This window comes from Plecotus auritus (genome assembly GCF_963455305.1).
Source record: "Plecotus auritus genome assembly, chromosome: 7".
Classification (NCBI taxonomy): domain Eukaryota; kingdom Metazoa; phylum Chordata; class Mammalia; order Chiroptera; family Vespertilionidae; genus Plecotus; species Plecotus auritus.
Window position 1 is genome coordinate 103,582,148 of NC_137774.1, and position 25,788 is coordinate 103,607,935.

General features: G+C 38.9%; 1 protein-coding gene across 6 annotated transcripts in view; it reads right to left on the reverse strand.

Moving 5' to 3' along the window:
- Positions 1-25,788, reverse strand: part of DMXL1 (Dmx like 1) — a 148,710-nt gene extending 122,922 nt beyond the window's left edge. For all 6 annotated transcript variants that reach the window (XR_013961148.1, XR_013961149.1, XM_080679390.1 and 3 more), the window contains exons 1-4: positions 25,230-25,788; positions 10,547-10,672; positions 6,576-6,647; positions 3,418-3,496 (exon numbers count right to left, since the gene is read on the reverse strand). Coding sequence is in view for 4 of the 6 variants with exons in the window: in XM_080679390.1 (XP_080535516.1) it covers positions 3,418-3,496; positions 6,576-6,647; positions 10,547-10,672; positions 25,230-25,316 (364 nt within the window). In the remaining 2 variants the exon portion in view is untranslated. The remainder of the gene's footprint in view (positions 1-3,417; positions 3,497-6,575; positions 6,648-10,546; positions 10,673-25,229) is intronic.

Consider the following 25,788-nt stretch of genomic DNA (forward strand, 5'->3'; position numbering starts at 1 on the left):
TATATATATTAAATGTTTTTATTGCTGTTAATCTGATACTGTAAGTACACAGTTCACTTGCTAACAATATTTCTATAGGACTTTATCACTTACCAAATACTTTTATATTGCCATATGTGATCATTAAAAAACTATTTTGTGAGCCCTGGCCAGTCTTCTCAGTGGTTAGAACATTGGCCAGCAGACTGAAGGGTCAAGAGTTCGATTTCTGTCAAGGGCACAAACCTCAGTTGCAGGTTTGATCCCCAGCCCCAGTCGGTGTAGAGGAAGCAACCAATCGATGTGTGTGTCTCTCTCTCCCTTCCACTCTCTAAAAAAAAATGGAAAAAATAGCCTCAGGTGAGGATTAACAAAAAAAAAAAGAAACAAGAAAATTAAGATAAAGTTCTATTTGTGAAATAAACTTTATCTTAATTTACAAGTGAGTTAAATCTTTCTCAATCTGCTAAATAACCTGTTTATGATCACAAAACTTGTCAAATATGTGAACATTTATTCAGAGCTTAATATATGATGGGTCCTTAAAGATAAATACTAAATAAAATAGAATCTCATCCCTTGTCTAATCAAAACAATAAGCCATGTAAACAAACAAATACAATAGACTATAGTGCCATATATAGTAACTCTATAATTTATCATCCAAATAGAACATTTGTGAGAGTAGAAGGCACATCCTATCTAATAAAAGGGTAATATGCAAATTAACCATCACTCCATCACAAAGATGGTGGCACCCATCACCACAAGGTGGCTGTGCCCAGTCCTCTCAGCCCTGCCGGGGAGGGGGAGCGGCTGCTGAGAGCGGGCAGCGTGAGCGACCTGGCGGAATGCCTCTGGGCCACAGAGAGCCTCTGGCAGCGGGCGCGGAGCAGCCAGGCCCCGCAGAGAGCTACTGGTGCACGGATTCTGCCAGGGTTCCCGCGGCCCTGCAGGGGTCCCGGCATCCGCTTCGTGCGGCTTCTGCCAGGGTTTCTGTGGCCCCACTTGCCCAGAGGCAGGGCATCGGGGCAGCACTCCAGGACTCCGGGCTGTCCCGCTGTGCGCTGGCCATGTGGGGTGCGACTCCAGGACTTGGACCAGAGGGGCAGAGCCTGGAACCGTGGGAAGGAGCGCAGGCGCAGGCACTGTGGGTAGGTGCGTGGCCTTGGCCTAGCACAGAGATTGTGCAAGGGGTAAACTCAAGCCCAGGAATTACTAGAGTTAAAAGCAGGGACATGGGCACAAGGGACAGACTGGAGTCAGCAGAGTGAGTGTGAACACCAAGAGAAGAGGGGCCATGGAGTAGTGTACGCAAGGACATACCCTGAACATGAGGGCGTGCCTGGTCTGTAGGGCATAGCTTTGCTGCCCTCAGACGATTCACAAAGAAAGTCCTGCAGCTAGAAGGAGGTTTGAATCCAGGCGGAGGGCAGGGGCGGGGCCAAGTTACCACGCAGATGCTCGAGACCATGGAAGAGGCTCTGAGCAAAGCTGAGGTGCCCTTAGGGTGTGGTTTAAGGCGTTGTTGGGCAGACGGGAGCGTAATGTGAATAAGCAAAATGACATGACCGGCATGAGGGGCGCAGCGAGGTGTAAGGGGATGTAGCCAAGATGGCCACCCACATGAACCTCATCCCAGTAACAAGTGCAGGGGTTTGTGCTCAGAGCATTCGGGTAAGGTCCCATGGCGCCGGGGTAGGGGTGGGGGTGGTCCCGGGTCTTGCGCGATATAGAGCAATGGGCTACTAGTAATTAATAATCATATGAGGGCAATAGGAATAAACTGGGACCTAAGTCACCCTATCCACAATAGAGTTATATAAAAAGTGCCATACTAAATGTCAAATTTGAACTCAGGCCCGATTTCTTTCAATTGTATGCATAAAATATACATGTAGGCAACCAGCTAGTAAACACCAATCTTACAATCTCATGAGAAGAAACATTTTAAAACATTGTGAGGTGTGTTTTTTTAAGTCTCAAAGATAACCTCTTCCCTTACTAAATCATTTCCAAAGGTTCTGAAATTTGTGTTCTAAAACTTTTTTTTCTCAGCTATTTCATCTACTATATTAAAATTAAACTATTTTATCTATCTAAACTGATTACTTCTGTTTCTATGTTCCAAAGATAACTTCTTTCTTATATTCTAGATCAGGGATTTTCAATTTTCAACCAGTGTGCTGCAAAAGGCACACTAGTGTGCTGCAAGAATGTTTAAAACATGCACTACCTGACTATTTAGTCAGGAGCACTGACCTCTTTTCCCTTAGATTGTCAAATTAGAAAATGACAGCAGCCAACATGACAAAAGCCGCCCATGGTGAATGAATCAAAGGTATACCTATTTTTTGTCAGATTAACAAAAAGTATTTTTTTGGTGTGCCACAGAATTTTAGTAATTAGTTTATGTGTGCCATGAAATGAAAAAGGTTGAAAACCTTTTTTCTAGATTCAACTTTCTATCTATTAGATACTGATGTAAGACATGCAAGCATCTCAAATTCCACACATCCAAACAAAACCTTTATTCTATTCTAACTCTTGCATATAACTCCTCTTCTAGTGGTCATATCTTCAAAGTCATGTGAAATCCAGTTGTCAAGTAATGTCAACTATATTGCCTAAATGCATTTCATATTCATGTACTCCTTTCATTATTCATTGACTATTAATTGATACGTACTATGTTAAAGGCACTGAAACAAGTTCTTGTTTCTCATTCAGACTACCATAAAGGCATACTTTCCAAAGATAATTATAAATAACATTTATCCTCCTATTCCTCTTGTCTCTAAATCCTTCTAACTCACTGCTACCAGGAAATTCTTGCAAATCACTTATCACTAGCCACTTTCAAAGACCTATAATACCTTTTAGATAATTAACAAGAATTAAATTCAAATCCCTTACCATGGCTTTAAAGGCCTTCTATAATATGCTGCAATCTTATCTCATCTCCAGATTCACTCCAGCCTCAATAAAGTACTAACCACTATTAGAATCTATCTTACACTTTCTTTCTTTGTGTCTTTGCTCATTGTGGTAGGTTGGTAAAAATGGATTTGGGATGGTTTTTAAATACAGAAATATTTAACTAGTACATATGTACATTAACTCTTCTTAGAATTCACTTATTTTTCCCACCTAAATCTACCCCCACCTTCATTGTTAAATCTATCTACTCTCAGGTCAAAAGGCTCCTCTTCAAGCAAACTTAGACTCTTTACAGAGAATTAATGTCACCTTCCCAAAACAAGTATTCCTCCTATAGATGGCATCTTCATTTCACCATAAGTTCTAAAAGAGTGCAATCTGTTTTATTATTTTTGTGTTCCCCGCAATCTCACACAAAGCAGAAATGAAATACATGGAAATAATAAAAGCAATAGCCTACGCAAGTAATATTTCAGTTAATCCTGTTTGTGTTCTTACCTGCTGGATCCCAAGTTATATTGTGCGCTATTGATTCCAGAAAAAATTGACCATTTTTCTGCCACTGACTATATAATTCCTAAAATAAAAAAAGTCATTTATCCAATTATTATTGGTATCTTTTCTCTGACAAGAGTATATATTTATTATTATTAACTGTTACTAATACATGCAGTTATTTTTAAAAACAAAATGTTCAATTCTGTCAAGAAAAATAAGGAAGCCTGGCTGGTATGGCTCAGTGGTTGAGCATCAACCTATCAACCAGGAGGTCATCTTTTGATTTCTGGTCAGGGCACATGCCCAGTTTTCGTCAATCCCCAATAGGGGGCATGCAGGAGGCAGCTGAGCAATGATTCTCATCATTGATTTTCTATTTCTCCCTTCCTCTCAAATCAGGAAATATTTTTAAAAAGAAAAATAAAGAATATGTGATGGAGATCAGTGAGAGAATATCCAGTCCTGGAGGTTCAAAAGGCTTTTTTTAGTATATTTAAACAACCAATGAATATATACAACTTTGGACAATATTCTTATTGACCTCAGAATTTTAAAATGATAATTATTACTTAATTATTAATATTGTTACGATCCAATTTTAAATATGTCTGTGTCACTGCTACTTGAGGCTTTCTTGTTTTTTAATGTTTTATCCTCATCTGAGATGATATGGTATGCGTAAAAATTCAGAATAAGAGATATAACACTTGCATTATAATGTATAATTTAAGTCTTTTTATTCCTTAAAGAAATAATTTTCAACTTTTTACCTGGAAACCTAAGAAATATATGTTGCACTGTGACCCAAAATACACAAAGCATACACATAAATGCAGTCATAAATAATCTACCTTTATTACATGTGTTGCACTCTAACATTTTCTATTCCATTTCATCTTCTTTTACATTCAGGTTGTGGCCTACTAAGTTGACTTCACTAACCTCTAATAGTTTGAGACCTATAAAAACTTTCTAAATGAATTAGTTCCAAACTTTAATATAAGAATAGGCTGGATGCTTATTAAAAATTCAAATTTCCAAGACCCATGTGCAAAGGTTCAGGGTCAAAAGGTCTAAGACGGGTCACAGGAATCTGCACTTTAAACGAACAATCCAGAAGATTTGATACAGGTGGCCTACAGAATATGCTTTTATAAAACATTGCCTTGCAGGAATGGTTCTCAATCACAGTATACATGAGAACCCTCTCTAGAACTAGACATACAAATGCATAGACACAACCCCACACCTACAAATTTAGAAATCCCCAGGGTGGGGTCTGGATACATCAGAACTAGTGATTCTGAAGAGTACCTCTTATGAAAAACCAACATCTTAAAAGAATATTCCAGAATGTATAAAGAAATGGAAACAATATATTTTTTTATGAGGATCTAAACATTCTCTGAGACTATATTCTGGAATAACAGATTTTATTTGCCTTCCAAGTCTTGATTTTTTCCATCTGATCCAGTTTTCCCCTTATTCATCAAGCTTTCTTTACCCTCTCTGGAAAGTCAGGCTACCTACCAATAAATCAGCTTCTTCTTAATGAGTTTTTGACACTGTTATATTAAACAATCATATATCAAGAGAAAATGGGCAAAAACCGAAAATCTCAATTCTACACTTACTAATATAGAACTTTTAATATAACATACAAATGTTAAAAGTCAGTTATTTCATTTAATAAACACATTAAGTATTATTTGAAATACATTGTTCTGAGTGGAGTGACCACCTTTAAAATTTATTTTTAGTACTATCAATCACTAATTCATAAGGCTATAAGAGCTTCTAATATTGGCTTCATTAATGTATAAACACAAATAAAAATCAGGGGAGAATTGTGGACTCTCCTTCCATTGAATTTAAAAATGGGTATCAATCCAGAGAAAATATTTTTTATTAACACAAAGTAGAGAAAAGAATGCTCTCATCTAGGAATCAATAAAGCTGGTTTTACTCTTAGTTCTGTGCTTAATAGCTGTTTCATTGGTCAAGTCACATTTCTTTTGGGGCCTCTGCTGTTTATTTATAAAGAAAGAAATGATAACTATAAAACTAAGTCAGAGGGAATATGCAAGATACTAATGAGCAAAGTGAAAATGAAAACTATTAAAAAGATATATAAAGGTATGTCTGTTATTAAAATAGTTTAATTCTTTACATTTAACAGATTTCTACACAATCTCTGAAATCATGTCATCCTTACAATAGCCCATGAAGAATGAATAGATAGTAACCAATTTCAGAATTGAGTGAAGAGTCTCATAAAGCTCCTTGCTTAGGATTTAATAGCTAAAAAACAGCAAAGAAACCAGTTTCTCTGACTCCTAATAAATGCTCTTTGGACCACACAATCCTAATCTCCTTTCATATGGTTTAAATCATTAGTTTAATTTTCAGTGAAGATGGGTAAAATCGCCTGGTTTGTCTGTCATATTTAAAAGCATTAAAGACATCTACTACATAACCTCAATATTTATAAACTATAATTTTAACCAGCTTTCAGAACTATTTTTTAATATAGTTTATTTAAAAAATTCACTGGCCTGTTAACAATTATATTACATGATGATATAATAAGTGCAAGAAAATAAGTCCTGGAGGTATGTTAAGACTGCAATTAAAACATGTAACTTTAACATATATACTACTACTTGTAATACTTTAAACAATAATATATATATATACATATATATGTGTGTGTGTGTATATATATATATATATGTATATATATATATATATAACAAAAACATACACAAAAAAACATGTAACTTTAAGAACAAAATACGTAAGGCAGAAAAACTACACAAAATCAGATCACAAAAGCAAAGAATAAAGTGCCACATATGACTGGACAACAGTGTCTGCACTAGCAATAACTTTATTTTAACTGCCAAACTTAAAGCTGTTGACTCTTCAAAACAGAATAAAAAATGTCAAAAGGAAAAAAAAATATATATGTCAAGACAATTCATTGGCACAATTTAATTCTATTTCAACAAAAGTTTTAAACATATTTGTAACATGAAAGTGGCATTTAATTATAGCATAAATTTATACTGATTTATTTGATTTTGTACTCTTAAAAATAACATCTTTTAACACGCAAGACATTTCAGTTCCTAAAAGGAAAATGATAAATTACTAACCAAATTTTTCTTTTGCTTCGGTAGAATAACTGGTTCAAAAACAGAGATAACATTTCCATAGGATGCTGCAATCTTTTAAAAAGAAAAATGAAAAGGTAAATTATGGATATGTTAACTTACTTATGAATCAAAAGAACAAAAGAAATGAATAATGTAACTTAAAATATACCCACATGTGCAATTTCATGCACCAATACTTAAAAATGTGAGTTTTAGAGACTACCATATCTAAATCAGAATCCCACTACATACTGTCACTTACTGTGTAACTAGTAAGTTAATCTCTCTTAACTTTAGTTTCTCTATCCATATTTATAACATGTACAATAATATCTTCCTAATAGAAGTATTTTGAGGACTGAAATAACATTTGTAAATCATCTAGTATATATCTATCTATAATAATCTATAATAATAAAAGCATAATATGCTAATTAGACCAGACGTCCTTCCAGACAAAGCCGGGACTGTGAGGGAAGCCCGGGACCCAGGTGCCAGAGGGAAGCTGGTGCCAGCAGCTGGGGGAAGGAAGCCTACTCTTGCAAGAATTTCATGCATCGGGCCTCTAGTTTATACTAATAAAAAAGTAATATGCTAATTAGACCGGTTCAACCAGACATCTTCCCGACATCCGACTTCCTTCAGGGCAAAGCCATGGTGGCAGAGGCCAAGGCAGTGGCGGTTAAGGGCAACCAGGCCATCAGGGGAGCAAGCAGTTAGGGGCGATCAGGGCAGCAAGCAGTTAGGGGCAATCAGGCCAGTGCAGGGGAGCAAGCAGCTAGGGGCAAGATCAGACCAGCACAGAGGAGCAAGCAGATAGAGGGTGATAGGGGGGCAAAGGAGAGCAGTTAGGGGGTGATCAGGCCCGCAGGGGAGGGCAGTTGGGGGCAATCAGACCAGCAGGGGAGGGCAGTTGGGGGCTATCAGGCCGGCAGGAGAGCAGTTAGGTGGCGATCAGGCCAGCAAAGGAATGGTTAGGGGGTGATCAGGCCAGCAGGCAGAGGCAGTTAGGGGCGATCAGGCAGGCAGGCAGAGGTGGTTAGGGCGATTAGGTAGGCAGGCAGACAGGCGAGCGGTTAGGAGCCAGCAGTCCCGGATTGTGAGAGGGATGTCCGACTGCCGGTTTAGCCCCGATCCCTGTGGGACAGCAGTAGGACATCCCCCAAGGCATCCCAGATTGGAGAGGGTGCAGGCCGGACTGAGGGACACCCCCTCCCCCGGTGCAGGAATTTCGTGCACCAGGCCTCTAGTATATATATAAAAGCCCAGAAACCGAATAGCAGATCGAACAGAACGATGCAGGAGCTGCCCCCTGGTGGTCAGTGTGCTCCCACAGTGGGAGCACTGCTTGGCTGATGGGGATGAGTAGTGCTCCCACAGCAGGCCGATCCCTGCAGGCCACACTCCCCACCAGTACACAAATCCATACACCAGGCCTCTAATGGATAGTAAATATTAATTCCCTTCCTCAACAGAAGAATATGTATTGATGTATTCCTTGTCAAGAATAAAATTTCACATGACTTAAAAATCAGTTTTTAAGTTACCTATCCTCAAAGCTCACAATTCTATGAATGTAAATGTAACTTTTAAAAAATAAAACTTAAATATGTTTCTTTGTGAACTCTCTGAAGAGTGTATTTTTCAAATATTCCACTTTATATGAGTATATTTAAAATTTACTCTTTAAGTCAATAAAGCATAACCCTTCCTGGCTCTATTTTATATTATGGAAGTAACTATTACTAAAGTTTGAGTGAGTCACAAATGAAGAACACTGAAATATCTGAAAACAGATAGATATATAAAATGAATCAGGGATAAAAATAAGAAAACATAATCTAGTGAAGGGGGAAAGTATGAAGATGTAACATACATATGGAAAAAAAAAACCTGTCAATGGATATTTCTAAGTGTTCTAAGGAGTTTTTCTGATAAATCATCTGCACTGAGTCAGTCTTAGAAGGAGTATTTTGTTTGGACCTTTAAAGTGTGAGTAGTGTTTCTTCAAAAGATAGTAAATATTCAATTTTTATAAATAAGTCATAATATGAACACAAGTGTAAAGACCAAAAGAGGCAGCAATGTATGTTTGGAGGTAACTGACCACCAGCCAAGCTAGAAGAGGCAGGTTTGAGCTGGCTGTATAGGGTCCCATGACAAAGTAAACATTTAGAACTTTCTCAAGGTACTGGGTAAGCTAAAATGTTTTTAAGCAAATGAATAACAAGATAAATGCAGATGAATTTTCTCAGGAAAATTAATCTGGCAGTACTACAAAGAAAAAACAGTAATGATAAAATACTGGCGCCTATGGTATCAAGCAGCATTTCCTTCTTAAAGACAAACAAAGGTCCCCAGGTACTAGAACCTACAAAATTTTCTTCCTGATAGCTTAAGTAATCATTTGATTACATTGATACTAGTAAAAAAAATTGCCTTTACTTAGAATCATTATAAAACAAAATGACCTCTTCATTCTAACTTGAGCCGTCATGTAATCTAGCTTATCACATATTGGAAGTTATTACAATTAATTTCTGATAGTAACCAGCCCTATGTTTATTTAGGTATCAGTCAGTTTTTATACAATAAGGAAGATTACAGAATGACAGAGCTAGGAGATCACACAAACATGAAGAAAAAAAAGAAAAAAAAATCTCAATAAATATTAGCATTCCATAATAAAGATCATTTTTGTAGTACAATGAGAATAAAAGGCGTGAACAAAAGAAAGATGAGAGACACTTGTAACTCTACTGAAGGGAAGGAAACACAGGATTAACAACAAGAAGAGTAGTCCAACAAATAGGTAAAGATTGCAAGAGTTGAAACTCCTTTTACCATGAGTATGAAATGATTTGATTTTTTTTAAAGAACTGGGTCTACTTTGGTTCCTCACACAAAATGTTCTGGTGGAACCATATAGTCAAACAAAGTATTTAAATATCTAGCAAAAAATAAGTAAATAAATTTGTAAAGTTCATCCCAGTCTAGCCTGGAGGCAACCATACCTAGGACTGGACACCTATGCCTATATGGTAATATATTATGCTATATACTATGCTGCCTATTAGTTATGAATCTTCAAATTCTGGTACTATATAGAACTGTATTTAACCTAACATAGCATCACCTGCCTCTTCTTTTGTTATTGCTGTTTTACTTTCAAGGTTACTTTTTACTTTTTATATGCAAAATAAAAACTTCATTTTTCTTATAGACTTGCAATAAATAAACAAAAAATTAGACTTTAGAAGAGTTTATCATAATTTTAGTACAAAGAGTTACAAGAAGATAACTACCTGTTTGTAGACAAAGTATGAATCTAACAAATGATTTCTCTTCAGTAGTTTATTTGTAAATAGTTAGAAGATGATTGTCATTCCTTTCCCTCAATCCAATCAATTTTTAATCAAGTAAGTTTTAGACCTGTTATAGAGGTAATAAGTATTAAAGTTCTTTGTCGCCCTAGCTGGTTTGGCTCAGTGGACAAAATGTCAGCCTGCAGACAAAGAGTCCCAGGTTCAATTCCGGTCAAGGGCACATGCCATACCTAGGTTGCAGGCTCCTGCCTGGCCTGGGCCCTGGTTGAGGCGCATGCAGAAGGCAACCAATCAATGTGTTTCTCTCACATCAATACTTCTCTCTGTCTTTCCCTCTCTCTAAAAATCAATGGAAAATATCCTCTAATGAGGATTAAAAATAATTAATTAATTAATTTGTCAACATAGAAGATTACGCTTTATTTCAAATTTATATAAGAATAGAATTCTTGAAAATCTCAAAGATACATTTGAGAGAGCCAGGGATTTTGTTCTTTACAGTGCATCTTAGACAGCCAAAAGAAATTTATAGCTACACTGCACTTGAAACAAAGCAAGTCTCTAATTCAACAGGAAATATACTTCAGATTACCCTGGCATAAACCATATTCAAAACTAATTTCATATTATTACAAGATTACAAACCTTGCCTTGTTGCATTGAACAGTCTACACATCCTATTTGAATATTTCCATGTTTAGCTCCTGGGATTATTTGTAATCTTTCAAAATCACTTCCCAGTATAACAATGTCACATCCAGATGCATAAGCCTAAAAAAAGAAAGAAAAGAAAAACAATAAAATTATCAAGAAAGTATTTATCAAGTAAAATACTGGCATTAAATATTACATTTTAACAGATTACTTTTAAATTCTTTTTAAAAAATCTGTACTATTTAAGAACATTTCCTTTCCTCTCATATTCAGTCCCATCAGCAAATTTAATCAGTCCTATCTTCTCCAATGAATGCCACCACCCTTATCTAAGCCCATCTCTTTCCTGCACTATTGTTAATAGTCTGACTGCTTTCATTCTTGCTTCCCTCTAATTTTTTCCCACACCAAGACAAAAGTGATCTTTTACACCAAATAATTTTCCCTGCTTAAACCCCTTCCATATTTTCTTGGAATAAAATCCTAACTCCTTACTGTGGTCAATGCACTGAATCAGAGATGGGAACCTTTTTTCTGCCAAGGACCTTTTGGATATTATAACATCATTCGCGGGCCGTACAAAGTTATCAACCTAAAAATTATGTTGTTATGAAAAAAGCTCCGAGATATATTGAATTTCGAGTCCCACCTGCAGTTGCCTTGGCAGGGCCAGACAAAATGATTAGGACCCAACAGTTCCCCACCCCTGCCCTAAATGATTGTCCCTAATTCTCTACATCTCAAGGTTCCTTCCTTACCTCAATTGGCTCCTGGCCTTATATTGCCCTTCTTTCTGTTCCTTAGGCAAATCAATCTTTTCCAACTCAAAGTGTTTTATCTACCTTTCATCTGCCTAGTCTTTGTCTAGCTAGATTCTTTTCAACATTCAGATCTCATTTCCTCACCTACTTGCTCCCCACCTTTCTTCCACCCTTCTCTCTTTCTCTCTCATTCCTTTCCATCACATTATTATTTATTTTTCTTTGTAGCATATACTGTAATTTGTAAATATATTTCTTATTATTCTTTTCTATTACTAGACATTAAGTTTCAAGACAAAAAGGTAGAGTTCAAGTTTATCACACCCAATTCTAACTGAAGGTCCTGCTTTATAAATAACCTATGTAATAAATTAAGTACTTAATTTTACAAAGAGAATCACCATAACCAAACAAAATAAAAAGGGTTTAATTTAAGGCTTGTTTGGCAAGACTTTTATAGCTCTTTTTGAATTTTATAATAAGCAGAACTTTTCCAACCAGAATTCTTTTTGTGGTCTTTTCCACCCCTTCCCAGAGCACGGGAGTTTCTTCAATTACTTGGCCATCCTAAAATTTAATATCTGAATATTAAACTTTCACATCCTAAAATTTAAAACTCACATATTAAAAGTCAGCATGCAGTGTAACACTGATAATAAAACATCTATTACACACTACTTTCCATCCTGATATGTTCCTAAAGTTTTAATAATTTTTCATTTCTCGTCATTTTTGCACATGCACATATACCTTACTTAATGTAAAAAATATTATACTTAATAGATACTTTATGACTTTAATTCCTACCAAACCCAAAATGGTCCTATTCACAAGCTACCAAAAAATATTAGAAAATGTACTTGAGAGAAGATACAAATAAATCTGCTCAGATTACAGACAAGAAAAGGATGCCTAAGTAAGTTAACATTAACATCTTAGTGGCAGAGTGGATTTGAGAACCCTGATCTCTTGATTCTTGATCTAGTGTTATTTCCATGGCAACACAGGGTCTTTCCTAGTTAATCATGCTTGCCTGGAATTTTCCAAAAAGAAATTAGGGATAATCAAGTCTGGTTCCACTAGTGTCACATAGTGGAAAAAATTAGCTCAGTAAACAAACAAAAAAAATCTCATGATAGTCTGCTCACCTATACAAATACCCACAATAGGATCATAAGGCTTGTCATGAGACTATTAGCAAGAGTAAGTCCCAAAAACTAACTTATTTCAGGAAAAATTTTCATTCATAATGTTTTAAATACTTAATATTTTAAAAACTGATTTTTCAATATTAAATTTGGATAAAATACTAATTGTCCCTGGTTTCCCAAAAAATTGTTTCAAATTCTGAATGTTTATAACTTAGACTCCCTCCTGGTTATATATTAAAAGTCTTCATAATTTTGCTTTCCTTTTGTTATACCTGAAATTATCTATCTACTTTCAGATAATTGCGTTGCAACTATTTTTGTCAATAATCATCATTCTAAATTTTCCAGAAGTCTACATTAATCCTGAAGTACCTCACCAAATTACTGTTTAATATAACAAATATTAAACATTTGCAGACTTGGAAAATATAAAATTATCTCAGAAATACACTTAGCCCTATAGAGAGAAAGATGCCAACTTATAATACCATTAACCCTAAATCATTCAAAGATTTATCCATTCTGGATTAGCCCTGTTCTTTTGCCTCTGATATATTATCACTTGACTTTTGTCATTTATATTGTCATTTGACTTTTCCTTAGTGAGAATACCACAAGATGCAAAGCTGTCTCTCTCTAATTTTGATAACTTTAAATCCAATGAAAATTATTGATCTTCATCTAGAATATCTCTCATTCAGTCTTCGCTTGGCAATAAACTGGTAGATGGAAAAAAAACTCCGGATATAACCAGCTGCACTCCACATTTCACAAGTTGATTATTATGCTTAAGGCTTATAATAAAGATTCTCTGGTTTTCTTGACTACAGAATTTAAATGCTTACAGTTTATTTGATTTGTAATTAGATGTAGGATGAATAAAAAACTCAAACCATATTTGCATTTTGTTCTATTTCTTAATCACTCACAAAAAATTGTAACTGTCTCCTAAAAAATCCTGCTATGCACAGAATACCAGTTGACTAAACTATGATATATACTCACACTGGAACATTATACAGTTGTAAAAAGAATGAGGAAGATATCTATGAATTGACAAAGGTGTGTTTTCTAGGGGATAGTACAGTATTAAGTTAGGGAAAAAACATTGAAGTACAAAAAAGCATTTATAGTATGTTATTTTTTGTGTAAGAAACAAGTTAAATAAGAAAACATACATGTTTCCAAAATAAATAAATAATAATAATAAAGAAAAACAGGTTAAAAAAAAGAAAACATACATGTTTCTGTTTATTAAGAACAGATATTAAGAACAGAAACACAGGAAAGATAAAAGTAGGAAACAATAAAGTTACCAAAAATGGTAGGTGGGAAAGGATGGCGTGGAAGGGATACAGGAAAGAATGGCACTTCATAGTATAACTTATTATATAGTGCTGGGGCTGACCAGCAGACCCTGAGCTACGGACACAAGTTTCTGTGAAAGAGAGGCTAAGGGGCTGGTTGGCAGGAGGCACCAAAACAGCCTCCATGGCCTGCCTCATTAGCTTTTATTGTAACAACAGCTTGAACTAAAATTAACCTCTAGATGCAATAAGCAGGGTAAAAATCCTTGAGGAAGCTCATGCTTCTACAAGGTCAGGTCTAAAAGACTAAACATAGAGATTCCAGCAAAACACCTGGGGACTCGGATTTGTTTAGAAAAATCAAGGCAGGGGCTTCCGCCTTCGGCAAGGTCCCCCTAAGAGGCTCCTGACCTTTTGGAGAATCCTCCTTACAGACTTTCCAACCAAGTCCCATGCTTCCCCACAATATAATTATGATTTTTGAAAATATATTAATGTCATACATCTTAAAATTTTAATTCAATCTGAATGGGGGAAAGGGGAAGGCAAGTGAAACAAATGAAATGCATTTCAAGTGAATACTATAGCTACACCTAAAGAAATGCAGGAACAAACTAAGTAACTTATGAACACAGAATTTCACCATATATTTTGTCTTGGGCAGCTAGAAGGAAAAAAAACTAGTCTTCCTCCAATGTTTCTTCTTTACTCTCATACTACTACCAAACTTTTGAGTATTGTGTGAAGGAACACACCAAGCAATTCCTACAGTTTAATTCAATTCTGACACTACCTAGAGTTAACATTAGATTCCAAAGGTTAAGAAGGGCTCAGTCTTGGATGAGACTGCCCTCTACTTCAGATGCTAATCACAAGTACTAGGATCCCAGATTATCCACAATTTCTGTCCAACTTAGCTACAAATCAGAGGTTCCCATGACCTCCTCCTCCTTGGATTCGATTATTTGCTAGAACGGTTCACAGAACTCAGAGAAACAGTTATGTTTATTAGCCGATAAGATACAGATGAACAGCCAGATGAAGAGAAACATAGGGGGTGGTCTGGGAAGGTCCCCGGAGAGGTCCCGGATTAAGTAGGGGCTCCACAGTCTTTGTGGAGTTGGGGTGCATCACTGTCCCGGTACATGGAGGTTTTCACCAAAATGAAAGTTCCCCGAACGCTATACTTTTGGAATTTTATGGAGGTTGCCTCATGTAGGCATGATCTTTTATTACTCCATTTTCAGCCCCCCTCTCCTCTCTAGAAAATGGGGCGGGGGTAGAGTTGAAAATTCCAATCTTCTAATCATGATTTGGACTTTCTGATGACCAGACACCATCCAGTAACCATCTAAGAACCCATCCAGTTGTCTCATTAGAACAAAAAATGTTCCTAGTGTTCATATCACCTAATTTAGAAGCTCTGTGCCAGAAACAGGAGGAGAGAAATAGAGGCAGCACAGAGATCAATACAAATAAATATACTGTATATTCTATTACTCTCAGGCAGGGTAGGGTGAAAAAATACAAATTGTGAACTTTTTGTTAAGTTTTTAATTTTAGTGATATGGATTCTACTAGTAAAACTATTTTAGATGTAGTATAGAAATGAGCCACAAATCTCATTGTATAAGAAAGAGCAGCCCTGGCCGGTTTGACTCAGTGGATAAAGCATCACAGTGGATAAAGCATCGGCCTGCAGACTGAAGGGTCCCAGGTTCAATTCCGGTCAAGGGCACATGCCCAGGTTGTGGGCTCGATCCCCAGATGAGGGCATGCAGGAGACAGCCGATCAATGATTCTCTCTCACCATTGATGTTTCTATCTCTCTCTCCCTCTCCCTTTCTCTCTGAAATCAATAAAAAATATATTTTTAAAAAGTAAAAAAATAAATTAAAATGGTCTGTGTGTGATTACCTATCCCCCACTAAATTCTTTTATTTTTAATCTTTATTGTTGGGAGCATTACAGATGTCTCCTTCTTTCCCCCCCGTCCCCCCCCACTCAGTTCCCACCCCACTCCAGGCCTTTACTACTCTATTGTCTGTGTCCATAGGTAATGCATATCTACATATATAAAAAGCTAAGAGACCATCACATCCAAAACAACCAAATGGACAACCGAACAGGCTGTGTGGGGCAACCTGGCCGGCAGGGGGGTTAGTGAGGGACAACCAAACAACTGAGCAGCAGTCTGCGTGGGACAACCAGACCAGCAGGGAGGTTAGTGAGGGGCGACCAAATGACTGAGCAGCAGGCTGCATGGGGCTACCAGGCCTGTAGGGGAGCAGCTGGGGGAAATCAGACCAGCGGGGGGGGGGGGGGGGGCAGTGAGGGGCGACCAGGTGGGCAGGGGGGGGGCAGTTGGGGGCGACTATGCCTTCCAGGGGAGCAGTTGGAATTGACCAGGCCAGCAGGGGAGCTAGGTGCAATCAGGCAGGCAGGCAGGTGAGCAGTTAGGAGCCAGTGGTCCTGGATTGTGAGAGGGATGTCCGACTGCCAGTTTGTCCACAGGATTGGGCCTAAACCGGCAGTCGGACATCCCGCGAGAGGTCCTGGATTGGGGAGGGTGCAAGCTGGGCTGAGGAGACCCCCCCATTCACGAATTTTGTACACCGGGCCTCTAGTATGCATATAAGATCTTTGGTTCATCTCTTCCCACCACTCTCCCCTATTCCCTCTGAGATTCATCAGTCTATTCAACATTTCCATGCCTCTAGTTCTATTTTATTCATCAGTTTATTTTGTTCATTAGATTTCTTGTTCACTTATTTTGATTTTTAGATTCAACTGTTTTTTGGTGTTTTTTTGTTGATTTTTTTAGTATATCTTTATTGATTTCAGAGAGGAAGGGAGAGGGAGAGAGAGATAGAAACATCAATGAGAAAGAATCATTGATCGGCTGCCTCCTGCACGTCCCAGACCGGGGATCGAGCCCGCAACCTGGGCATGTGCCCTGACCAGGAATCGAACTCTAACCTCCTGGTTCAGAGGTCAACGCTCAACCACTGAGCTATGCAGGCTGGGCCAATTGGTGATAGATATACATTTATTGCCATCTTATTGTTCAATTTTTTATCTTTATCTTCTTCTTCATTATCATAGTCTTCTTAAAGAATACCCTTCAATATTTCATGTAATTTGGTTTGGTGATGATAAATTCCTTTAGCTTTTTCTATCTATGAAGCTCTTTATCTGACCTTCAATTATAAATGATAGCTTTGCTTGGTAGAGTAATCTTGGTTGTAGGTTCTTGCTATTCATCACTTTGAATATTTCTTGTCACTTCATTCTGGCCTGCAAAGTTTCTGTTGAAAAATCAGCTGAAGGTCATATGGGCACTCTCTTGTAGATAACTGCTTTTCTCTTGTAACTCTTAAGATTCTCTCTTTGTCTTGAACCTTTAGCATTTTAATTATGATGTGTCTTGGTGTGGGTCTTTTGGGGTTCCTCTTGTTTGGGACTTTCTGCACTTCCTGGACTTGTAAGTCTATTTCTTTCAACAGGTAGGAGAAGTTTTCTGTCATTTTTTCTTATATTCTCTCTTCTCCTTCTGGCACCGCCATAATACAAATGTTGGTATGCTTGAAGTTGTCCCAGAGGCTCCTTACACTATCTTCATATTTTTTTATTCTTTTTTCTTTTTGCTCTTCTGACTAGGTATTTTTTGCTTCCTCATATTCCAAATTATTGATTTAACTAGAGGCTCAGCGCGTGATTAAAATCACGCGAGGAGGTGTCCCGCCTCCCACCGTGCGAGGAGACACCCTGCGGGGCACCAGGCCAAGAGGTGCTCCATGCACCTCCTGGTGACCAGTTGGGGTCATGATGCCATTGATGCCTTTTCCCTTCCTTCACCGGTGCCCCAAGCTAATGTGCATAAGATCGCCTGGATGAAACTGGGGCCCCGTACTGCATGGGGATTGCACTCCACAGGAACCTGCCTGATCCAGGGAGGTTTGGGGGCATTCACTGTGGGAAAGGCTCGATTTAAATGAAGCCCCTGCTTAGATAGGCGCCGGCTGATCTGTTTGCCGTTTGTGGAGGGTTTAGCATTCCTTCTGGCTGTTTCCTTGGAAACCACAAACTCAAGACAGCAGTGGAATGCTGCATTCCCTTACCTGAAACCCTGCTTCTCTGGTGCCGCGGGTGGCTGAGACCTCAGGCCTGACAGGCGCCGTGGGTGGCCGGGACCCACGCCTGACTCGCGCAGCACCAGCCACCGCAGGAGTCAGGCTAGACCGGCCCCACGGGGGGCCAGGACCCGCACCTGACTCGCAGTGTCCCCCAGCCCCCTTGCCTGTGTCCACTCCAGGACCGCCCAAGCTGCCGTGCTGGCTCAGGAAGGCCTCCTGGTCTCTGCCTATGCTCCGGACCTCACCTGTGTGCGTAATGCAACCTCCTCCTGTCCATTCGTGACCCATTACGGTGTCCTGGCCTTATTTGCATATTACTTCTTTATATATATATAGATTCTTGGCATATTCTACTGTACTACTGAATCCCGATAAATTATTCTTTATTTCAGGTAGTGTATGCTTAATTTCTGATTGGTCCTTTTTCATGTCTGACTTTCTCACTAAGATCCTTGAATGTTTCACTAAGTTCCTCGAAGCTCTCACTAAGATTTTTGAACAACCTTATAACCATTGTTTTGAACTCTGTATCCAGTAGTTTGCTTGCTTCCATTTCTTTCATTTGTGACATGCTTCTCTGTCTCCACATTTTGGTTGCTTTACAGTGTCAGTTTATATGTATTAGATAAAGCTGCTATGTCTCCTGGAATGGAAGAGTGGCCTTGTGTAATAGGTGTCCTATCGGGCCCAGTAGCTCAGCCTCCCAGTCACCTGAGCTGGGTACTCTAGCGGAACCCCTGTGTGGGTTGTGTGCAGTCTTATAGTTGAGCCTTGCTAGCTGTTAGTGCCAATGGAAGGAATTGACCTCCATGTCTATTGGCTGTGAGGACCAGCTACAACTTCAGTGGAAGAGCGGCTGTGCAGGAGACACCCCTATGAACCAGGACTTGCTTCAGTGGGACTTTGGTGCTCACTGAGTCCTCCCCTTGAGTGTGTCGCTTGTGGATGTGTAGAGTGTGCAGTCTGGTATTCATACCAGACTGTCCACTGGGTGCACTGGCTCTAGGGCCTCCTGGAAGATGCTATAGAGAGATCTGCAGGTGGCTGCTACTTGTATTAGGTTTGGAAGTGCCCAGGTGAGGCCCAGCTGTGAAGCAAGGCAGGCTGGTGCTAGTGCCTGGTCTTGGGCCTTTTGTTGATAGGTTTGGGGTATGCTGTAACCGACCATAGCTTGTTTGAGAGATTTTAGGAAAGTCTGAAGCCTGAGCCAGGACAGGCCATTCATATGGAAAAGCTGTTGCAAATAGATTGAGTGAGGCTGTAAATTGGACAGAGCAAGGTCTCAGGGAATGACCAGGGCCATGCTGGTGAAAACTCAGATATGTCTGCCAGTTAGTTCTGCGACAGGGGTGGTCCCCGCACAGGAACCATTGTTCCCTGGGAGCACTCCTATCTGGGAGAAAGCCGTCCCTGAGTTCCTGTCCCGATGCCATACAATCCAGTTCCTCCCCTATCTTCCTGGATTCCCCAAAGCTGCCACCCAGTGCCCAGCGTTGGAGCTCAGAGGAAGCAGAACCATATTCAAGCACTGGCCCTTTAAGAGGAAATGCCTGGGTCTCCAGCAGCCTCCATGTCACTCAACCAAAATCCCCCCTGGTTTTTATAGCCCAAAGTTACAGGGCCTTCTCTTCCAAGCTCTAGAACCATAGGTTGGGGGTCTGGTGTGGGGCTGGGACCCCCTGCTTCTTAGGGGAGACCTCCACAGCAGAAATATCCCTCTCAATTAAAAAAACAAAAAAACAAAAAACATGCGGGTGTTGGATGAGCCCATTCCTCACCTCCGCCCCTCCTACCAGTTTCAATGTACTTTATTCTTTATTGCTCTAATTGTCTGACTTCCATTCAGCCAGACTTCAGGCGGTTCTGAATGATGGTTGTTCTGTATTTTAGTTGTAATTTTGATGTGGATGTAGGAGGTCGCTAGCACCAACATTTACCTATGCTGCTATCTTGGTTCTCTGCCACTAAATTCTTTAATAATCCATTTACCTGGTTTTAAATAAAAACTTAAGATGTAACACAACACATAATATTTCTAGAATAAAATCTAAAATGAATTTTACAGATTTTTCTAACAAATTATCCTCAAAAATTCATTTCAAAGTGCCCTGATTATATTCTGAAAGGCTATCAAAACCATAAAAGCAACACTGCTTTATCAAACAAACAGTCATGCTACTTGCTCTTCAAAATTAATATGCATATACTAAATTGGTACTCTACCTGTTTCTGATTGTAATCAAAACAATATATGACTAAAATAAAAATTAAATTGACAAATGAAAATCTTTATTAGACACAAATGACATTAGCTTTACTCTCTTTGAGACTAAACAAGATTGCACACATGAGTTCATGTCTGCTATCAAGCATATTATTAAAACCTCATTTTTAACTTTAAATTTTGGCACACAACCTACTATAATATTCTAAATATTCTAAATTTCAAAAATTATCCAATCTGTAACAATCGGTATTTTAATTTGGAAATCCTGTGATTCCTGTGTTTACAGTTTTGTTTTCACCAAAACAATCCCAAAGAATTTCTTCCTGGTATATTTTCTGGTTAAATGACTTACTTTTGGAATGTTGTAATTAACACTGTTCTCACTTTTAAAGACAATGTTAAGAATTAGTATTATTTCAATAATCTTAAAGGCACTTTAATACTATTTAAAACATAGTATTTGAAAACGGGCCCAATTTTTAAAACAGTCTAATTTAGAACTCACAACGGCACGAGTACCACAAAAATCTTTCTCCAGGTGCGAACATGTCAAACTTTCCCCTCCTGTATCTTCTCCACATACAAAGACCCACATAGCCCCTCCAAAAAAGAATCTTTACATTCTCCCACCTTTAAAGGATTCTCTAGAGCAGTGATTTTAAACTGCTGCATAAGCCTCTTTTCCTTAGATTGTCAAATAAAAAAAATGACATCAGGTGGGAATGCAGACTGGTGCAGCCACTGTGGAAAACAGTATGGAGTTTCCTCAAAAAGTTAAAAATGGAATTCCCATTTGGCCCAGTAATCCCACTTCTAGAAATATATCCCAAGAAATCAGAAAGGATATATACACCCCTATGTTCATAGCAGCACAATTTACAATAGCTAAGATTTGGAAACAGCCTAAGTGCCCATTAACAGATGAGGGGATTAAAAAACCTGTAGTACATCTACACAATGGAATACTACACTGCTGTAAAAAAGAAGGAACTCTTACCATTCGCAACAGCATGGATGGACCTGAAAAGCATTATGCTAAGCGAAATAAGCCAGTTGGAGAAAGATAAATATCACATGATCTCACTCATTTGTGGAATATAATGAACAACATAAATCGATGAACAAAAATAGATCCAGAGACAGAGAAGCATGGAACAGGTCATCAAGCCTCAGAGGGAAGGTAGAGAAAGGTGGGGGAGTGGGGAGTAAGAGATCAACCAAAGGACTTATGTGCATGCATATGAGCATAACCAATGGACACAGATACAAGGGGGGTGAGGGCCTAGGCTGGAGGGTGGGAGGGGCCGGGGAGAGGTCAATGGGGGAAAAGGAGACATATGTAATACTTTAAACAATAAAGAATTTAAAAAAAAAAATGACAGCCAACAAATGACAGGTGTGAATGCCTGTCTTGAATCATAAATACTTTATGTAGGTCATATAATAGAGTTGTATCTTATTGGTCACATCTCATAATAAGGTTGTGTCTGATTGGTTAATTCTTGGTACCAGAAATCCTTATATGTCTCACAAGTATTATAGGCACCTGGTTCTTTAAAAAGTCACCTTGGTGAAGATGGGTAGGAAATTAGCATTATTATTTTGTTTTGTTTGGGTAAAGCAATCAAAATTACAACTATTTTTTTTTTTGTTAGACTGGCAAAAATATATTTTTTGGTGTGTTGCCAAATTTTACTAATTAGTTTATGTGTGCCCTGAGATGAAATAGGTTTAAAATCTCTGCTCTAGAGTGAACAAAAGAAAAAGTTAAATTAAAGGATGCTTACTATGACAGAAAGTTGAGAAAGGAGAATGCTAATTAAGCCTCAATTCTCTACCAACAGCCAGATAGTTGCAGTCAGTTTCTTGACTTCAAATCTGAGTCCCCTTGGCTGGGAACACTGGTTTTTCTCATCCAACAGGGAGCCTGGACCTATATAACATGTTTACTTTCAGAACTAAGGTATATAAATACCATACTAGACACAGAAAGTAAAGTATTAAGACAATCTTGGAAATTACCTCTATCTTTCCATTTCATTCAAAACAGTTTCAACACTACTAATAAGTATGAATAAACTACAAAATGGGGTCGGGGGATGGGGGAGAGAAATTCAAAAAGTGTAAAAGCACTTGCCCTGGATATACAACTAACTATAAGAGACTGGGCTGGAAGTCAAATCCCGGTAATGACTCTAGTATTAGGTCTCATCAGTACTTCAATCCCTATTCTAGATACAATGAAACCATGGAAGACATACACAAAGCAACACTGGTTAATGATACACTGAAAGTGCAAATAAAGTGCTTTGAAAATAAGAGATATGGTCACTGCCTACTAGAAGCTTTCATACTAAGAGCAAAGTCAAAATAGTTTGTTGCCAGGTTAAGTAGTAAAAAAGTATCTAATTCTTGGATATACTAACTATATTTAATAATGGCATATTTTAAAATGGAAACTCCAAGAAAACATGCATTCAATTTCATTTCAATTTACCAAGTAAAACCTGTCACACTTTATTGTGAAAACAGGATCTCATCTCTTGTAATCTTTTGAAACAAGAACATGTTAGTTACCTGCAAACATTCAAAGTGGGGAATTACAAACACAGTACTGTCTTCAGAGAAAGCATACCATACCAAGAGGAATATAAATTCTTCACAGGGGCCTGCAAGAGGAAATCTCATGTCCTTAACTCAAGTAAAACTAGAATTTAGAGAATTTTTTTTAGTCTGCACATACCATGTATCATTAGTGTTTGCTATTTTCCTATTTAAAAAAAAAAAAAGAATTCCAAATCAAGAGATTAAAAATAAAACCCAAGGAGTAAACAATAAATAGATTCTGCTTTTAATATGAAAGAAAAATGTGCAATTTCAAGAAAAGTAAATTTAAGATATATACAATATCCAGGAAACTAAGGGCAAGAAATTTAGTTTATAACAAAACTATCAACTTAATGTTAAAAAGTCAGGGACAGATTGGCTGCAAAGGAAACAGATGATTAGTAATCCTTAAACTATAACCAAAACTGTGTCTCTTTACACTAAACAAAAAAATAGAAGTATTTTTACTGTATTTATTGCAATGTTTCCTGAGATCTGGATATTAAAGCCTGTTCTATGGAAATGGACTTTAAAATGCAGCAGGCGGGACCAAGAAGCTACATGATGGTGTGGAATGACTATATAAGCTTTGTCACATTTACTTACCTCTCCTTTAAAATAACATGGGAGCATTCATCAAGGTTTTATATACACTTTAAATGGATCATCTAGGTATATAAATAAGCCAGCATATTGTATATGCTTTGAAGTAGATTACATAGATTCTTTTCTTTTTTTCTTTTTCTTTTTTTTTGACTATAGTTTTACTGATTTCAGAGAGGAAGGGAGAAGGAGAGAGATAGAAACATCAATGATGAGAAAGAATCATTGATTCACTGCCTCCTGCATGTCCCCTACTGGGGATCAAGCCCACAACCCCGGCATGTGCCCTGACTGGGAATCGAACCGTGACCTCCTGGTTCCTAAGGTAGGCGCTTAATCGCTGAGCCACACCAGCCCGGCGATTATATAAAGTCTTAAAGCGTGCTTACACAGAATCTTAATGCCTTCTTAGAAAAAGTTCTTAGACTTTACATAGGAGGAAGCACTCATATAACTTTAGGAGATAGCAGAGAATGCAATGTTACTATCCTATAACCTCCCGCTAGGAAAACCTCCTTGAGTAAATGCTGTTTATTCTTTCCCTCTACATAGCAAGAGCAGAGAGCAATGTCCAACTACAGTTGCTCACTGAAACCCTCAGAGCTCACTCTTCTGAGTATTCTGGCTGGGTTAACATTTAGAATTAGAATCTCTAAAAATGCTAGGGTCAAGTGCAAGTAAGGTGTGCATGTGTTATTCTACAGGGGAGGTACAGACTCTATTTTACAGCAAAGTATTGGTTGGCACAGATCTAAAAACAACTCAGGAATTAAATGCCTGCACCATGTAAAATAATGACTATTATTTATTCTGACTGTCAAAGACCACAAAAAAGGTCAAAAGTAGACAGAAAGAAATCATAGATATCTAGCAACTCTTTACTTTGTTTCACTTATTTATGTAAACTTTAGTTTTACTTCTAATCACAACCAAGTCACAGTCACACAAGTTGTAGCAGAAATCATCAGCATTGTAAATATGTTTATATATAGGGTATCATGTGAATACTGACTTTTAATTTGAAGTTATTACAAAACCTATTATTAAGGCAGAAATGTCCACTATACTCCTAGTAAGTAGGCAGAAATTTGGAGTCCTCTTACTTCCAATAGTTGGATAAGACTAATGAAAAATAAATCACTTTCAGTACACCTTAACCTTGGATTACTGCTACACAGCAAAAAGGGGTTTTACTGAAAAACAGGAATACAACCTTTAGTAATCAATGTGAACAATCTAAACTAAGTAAGTTTCCCAGGATTACTAAACTGTCACATATGGGAATTCAAAGAGCGTCAGGAGTAAATTATTTATACAAATTTTTTTTTACTTTCTAGTTATACCTTAGAAGAATAAATGAGAAGCACTGTTTTCACTATATTTTTAACCGGCTCTAGCTGTTAACAATTAGTAACTATTTGAAGACACCCACTCATTCTAACTACAAGGCTACTTGACCTTAACTTAGAATAAGAAATGAAATCAATCCCAACTATTTCTCAACTTGACCATTTTAAGCCTATGGAGTAGGATAATAAAAAGCCCCCCCCCACACACACACACACACAACATTACACAATTTTTGTTTAAACGACTTTCCCAAACCACCCCAGCCCAAGGACATCAGACTAAACACTTAAAATACCCTACAGAACATCCTCCCGAGCGCAGGCTCTGTACCGTAAGTACCGAAAGGTTTTTACCTCCTTCCCTCTCAAGACCAGGTGCGCCCGGCCTGGGGCCGGGGACCTCCGAGAGGACCTGGGGACCCCCGAGGGGGGGCGGTGGCGCGTTCTCGGCTCTGTCCGTCATTCCAGTCCGAGACCGGCGGACTCGGGGACGCGGACCCACGGCGGGCGACGCGGGACCCTCCCTTACTCACCGTGAAGCGCTGGTCGCCGACGCTGCCCACGGAGAAGCAGTGGTCGCCGGGGTTCACAGCCCCGGTCAGCACCTGGTGCAAGTTCATGTCGGCGCCTTAGTCCAGCAACGGACACCGCGGCCGGCTCATGCCCGGGGTCAGCGGCGTCTTCCCTCCCGGCTTCCCTCAGGGGCGGCGGCCGCTCTGAGGCGGCGACCGAGGCAGCGACGGGCGCCCGGAGCTGGAGCCGCGCAGCTGGGGCCCGCAGCTCATTCCGAGCCCGGCGGGCGAGGTCTAGAGGGGGCGGGCCGGCGGGCCGGCGGGCGGAGCGCCGCGCTTGTCCGCGCACCTGTCACAGCCCGCGCAGGCCCAGGTGAAGCTCGTCGACTCGGGGGCTGCGACTCACCGGCCAGGAAGGCCGCCTGTCCACACACTTCTGGGGTCTGGGTGGGTGGTTCTCGTAGTCGTGTAGGCAACACCCGCTCGCCCTCCCTTCCTAACCAGTTCCTTCCCTGCTCCCGGATCCGCCACCCCTATAGGCCTTGGCCGCTCACTGTGCGTCCCTAGGTCGAAGTATCGC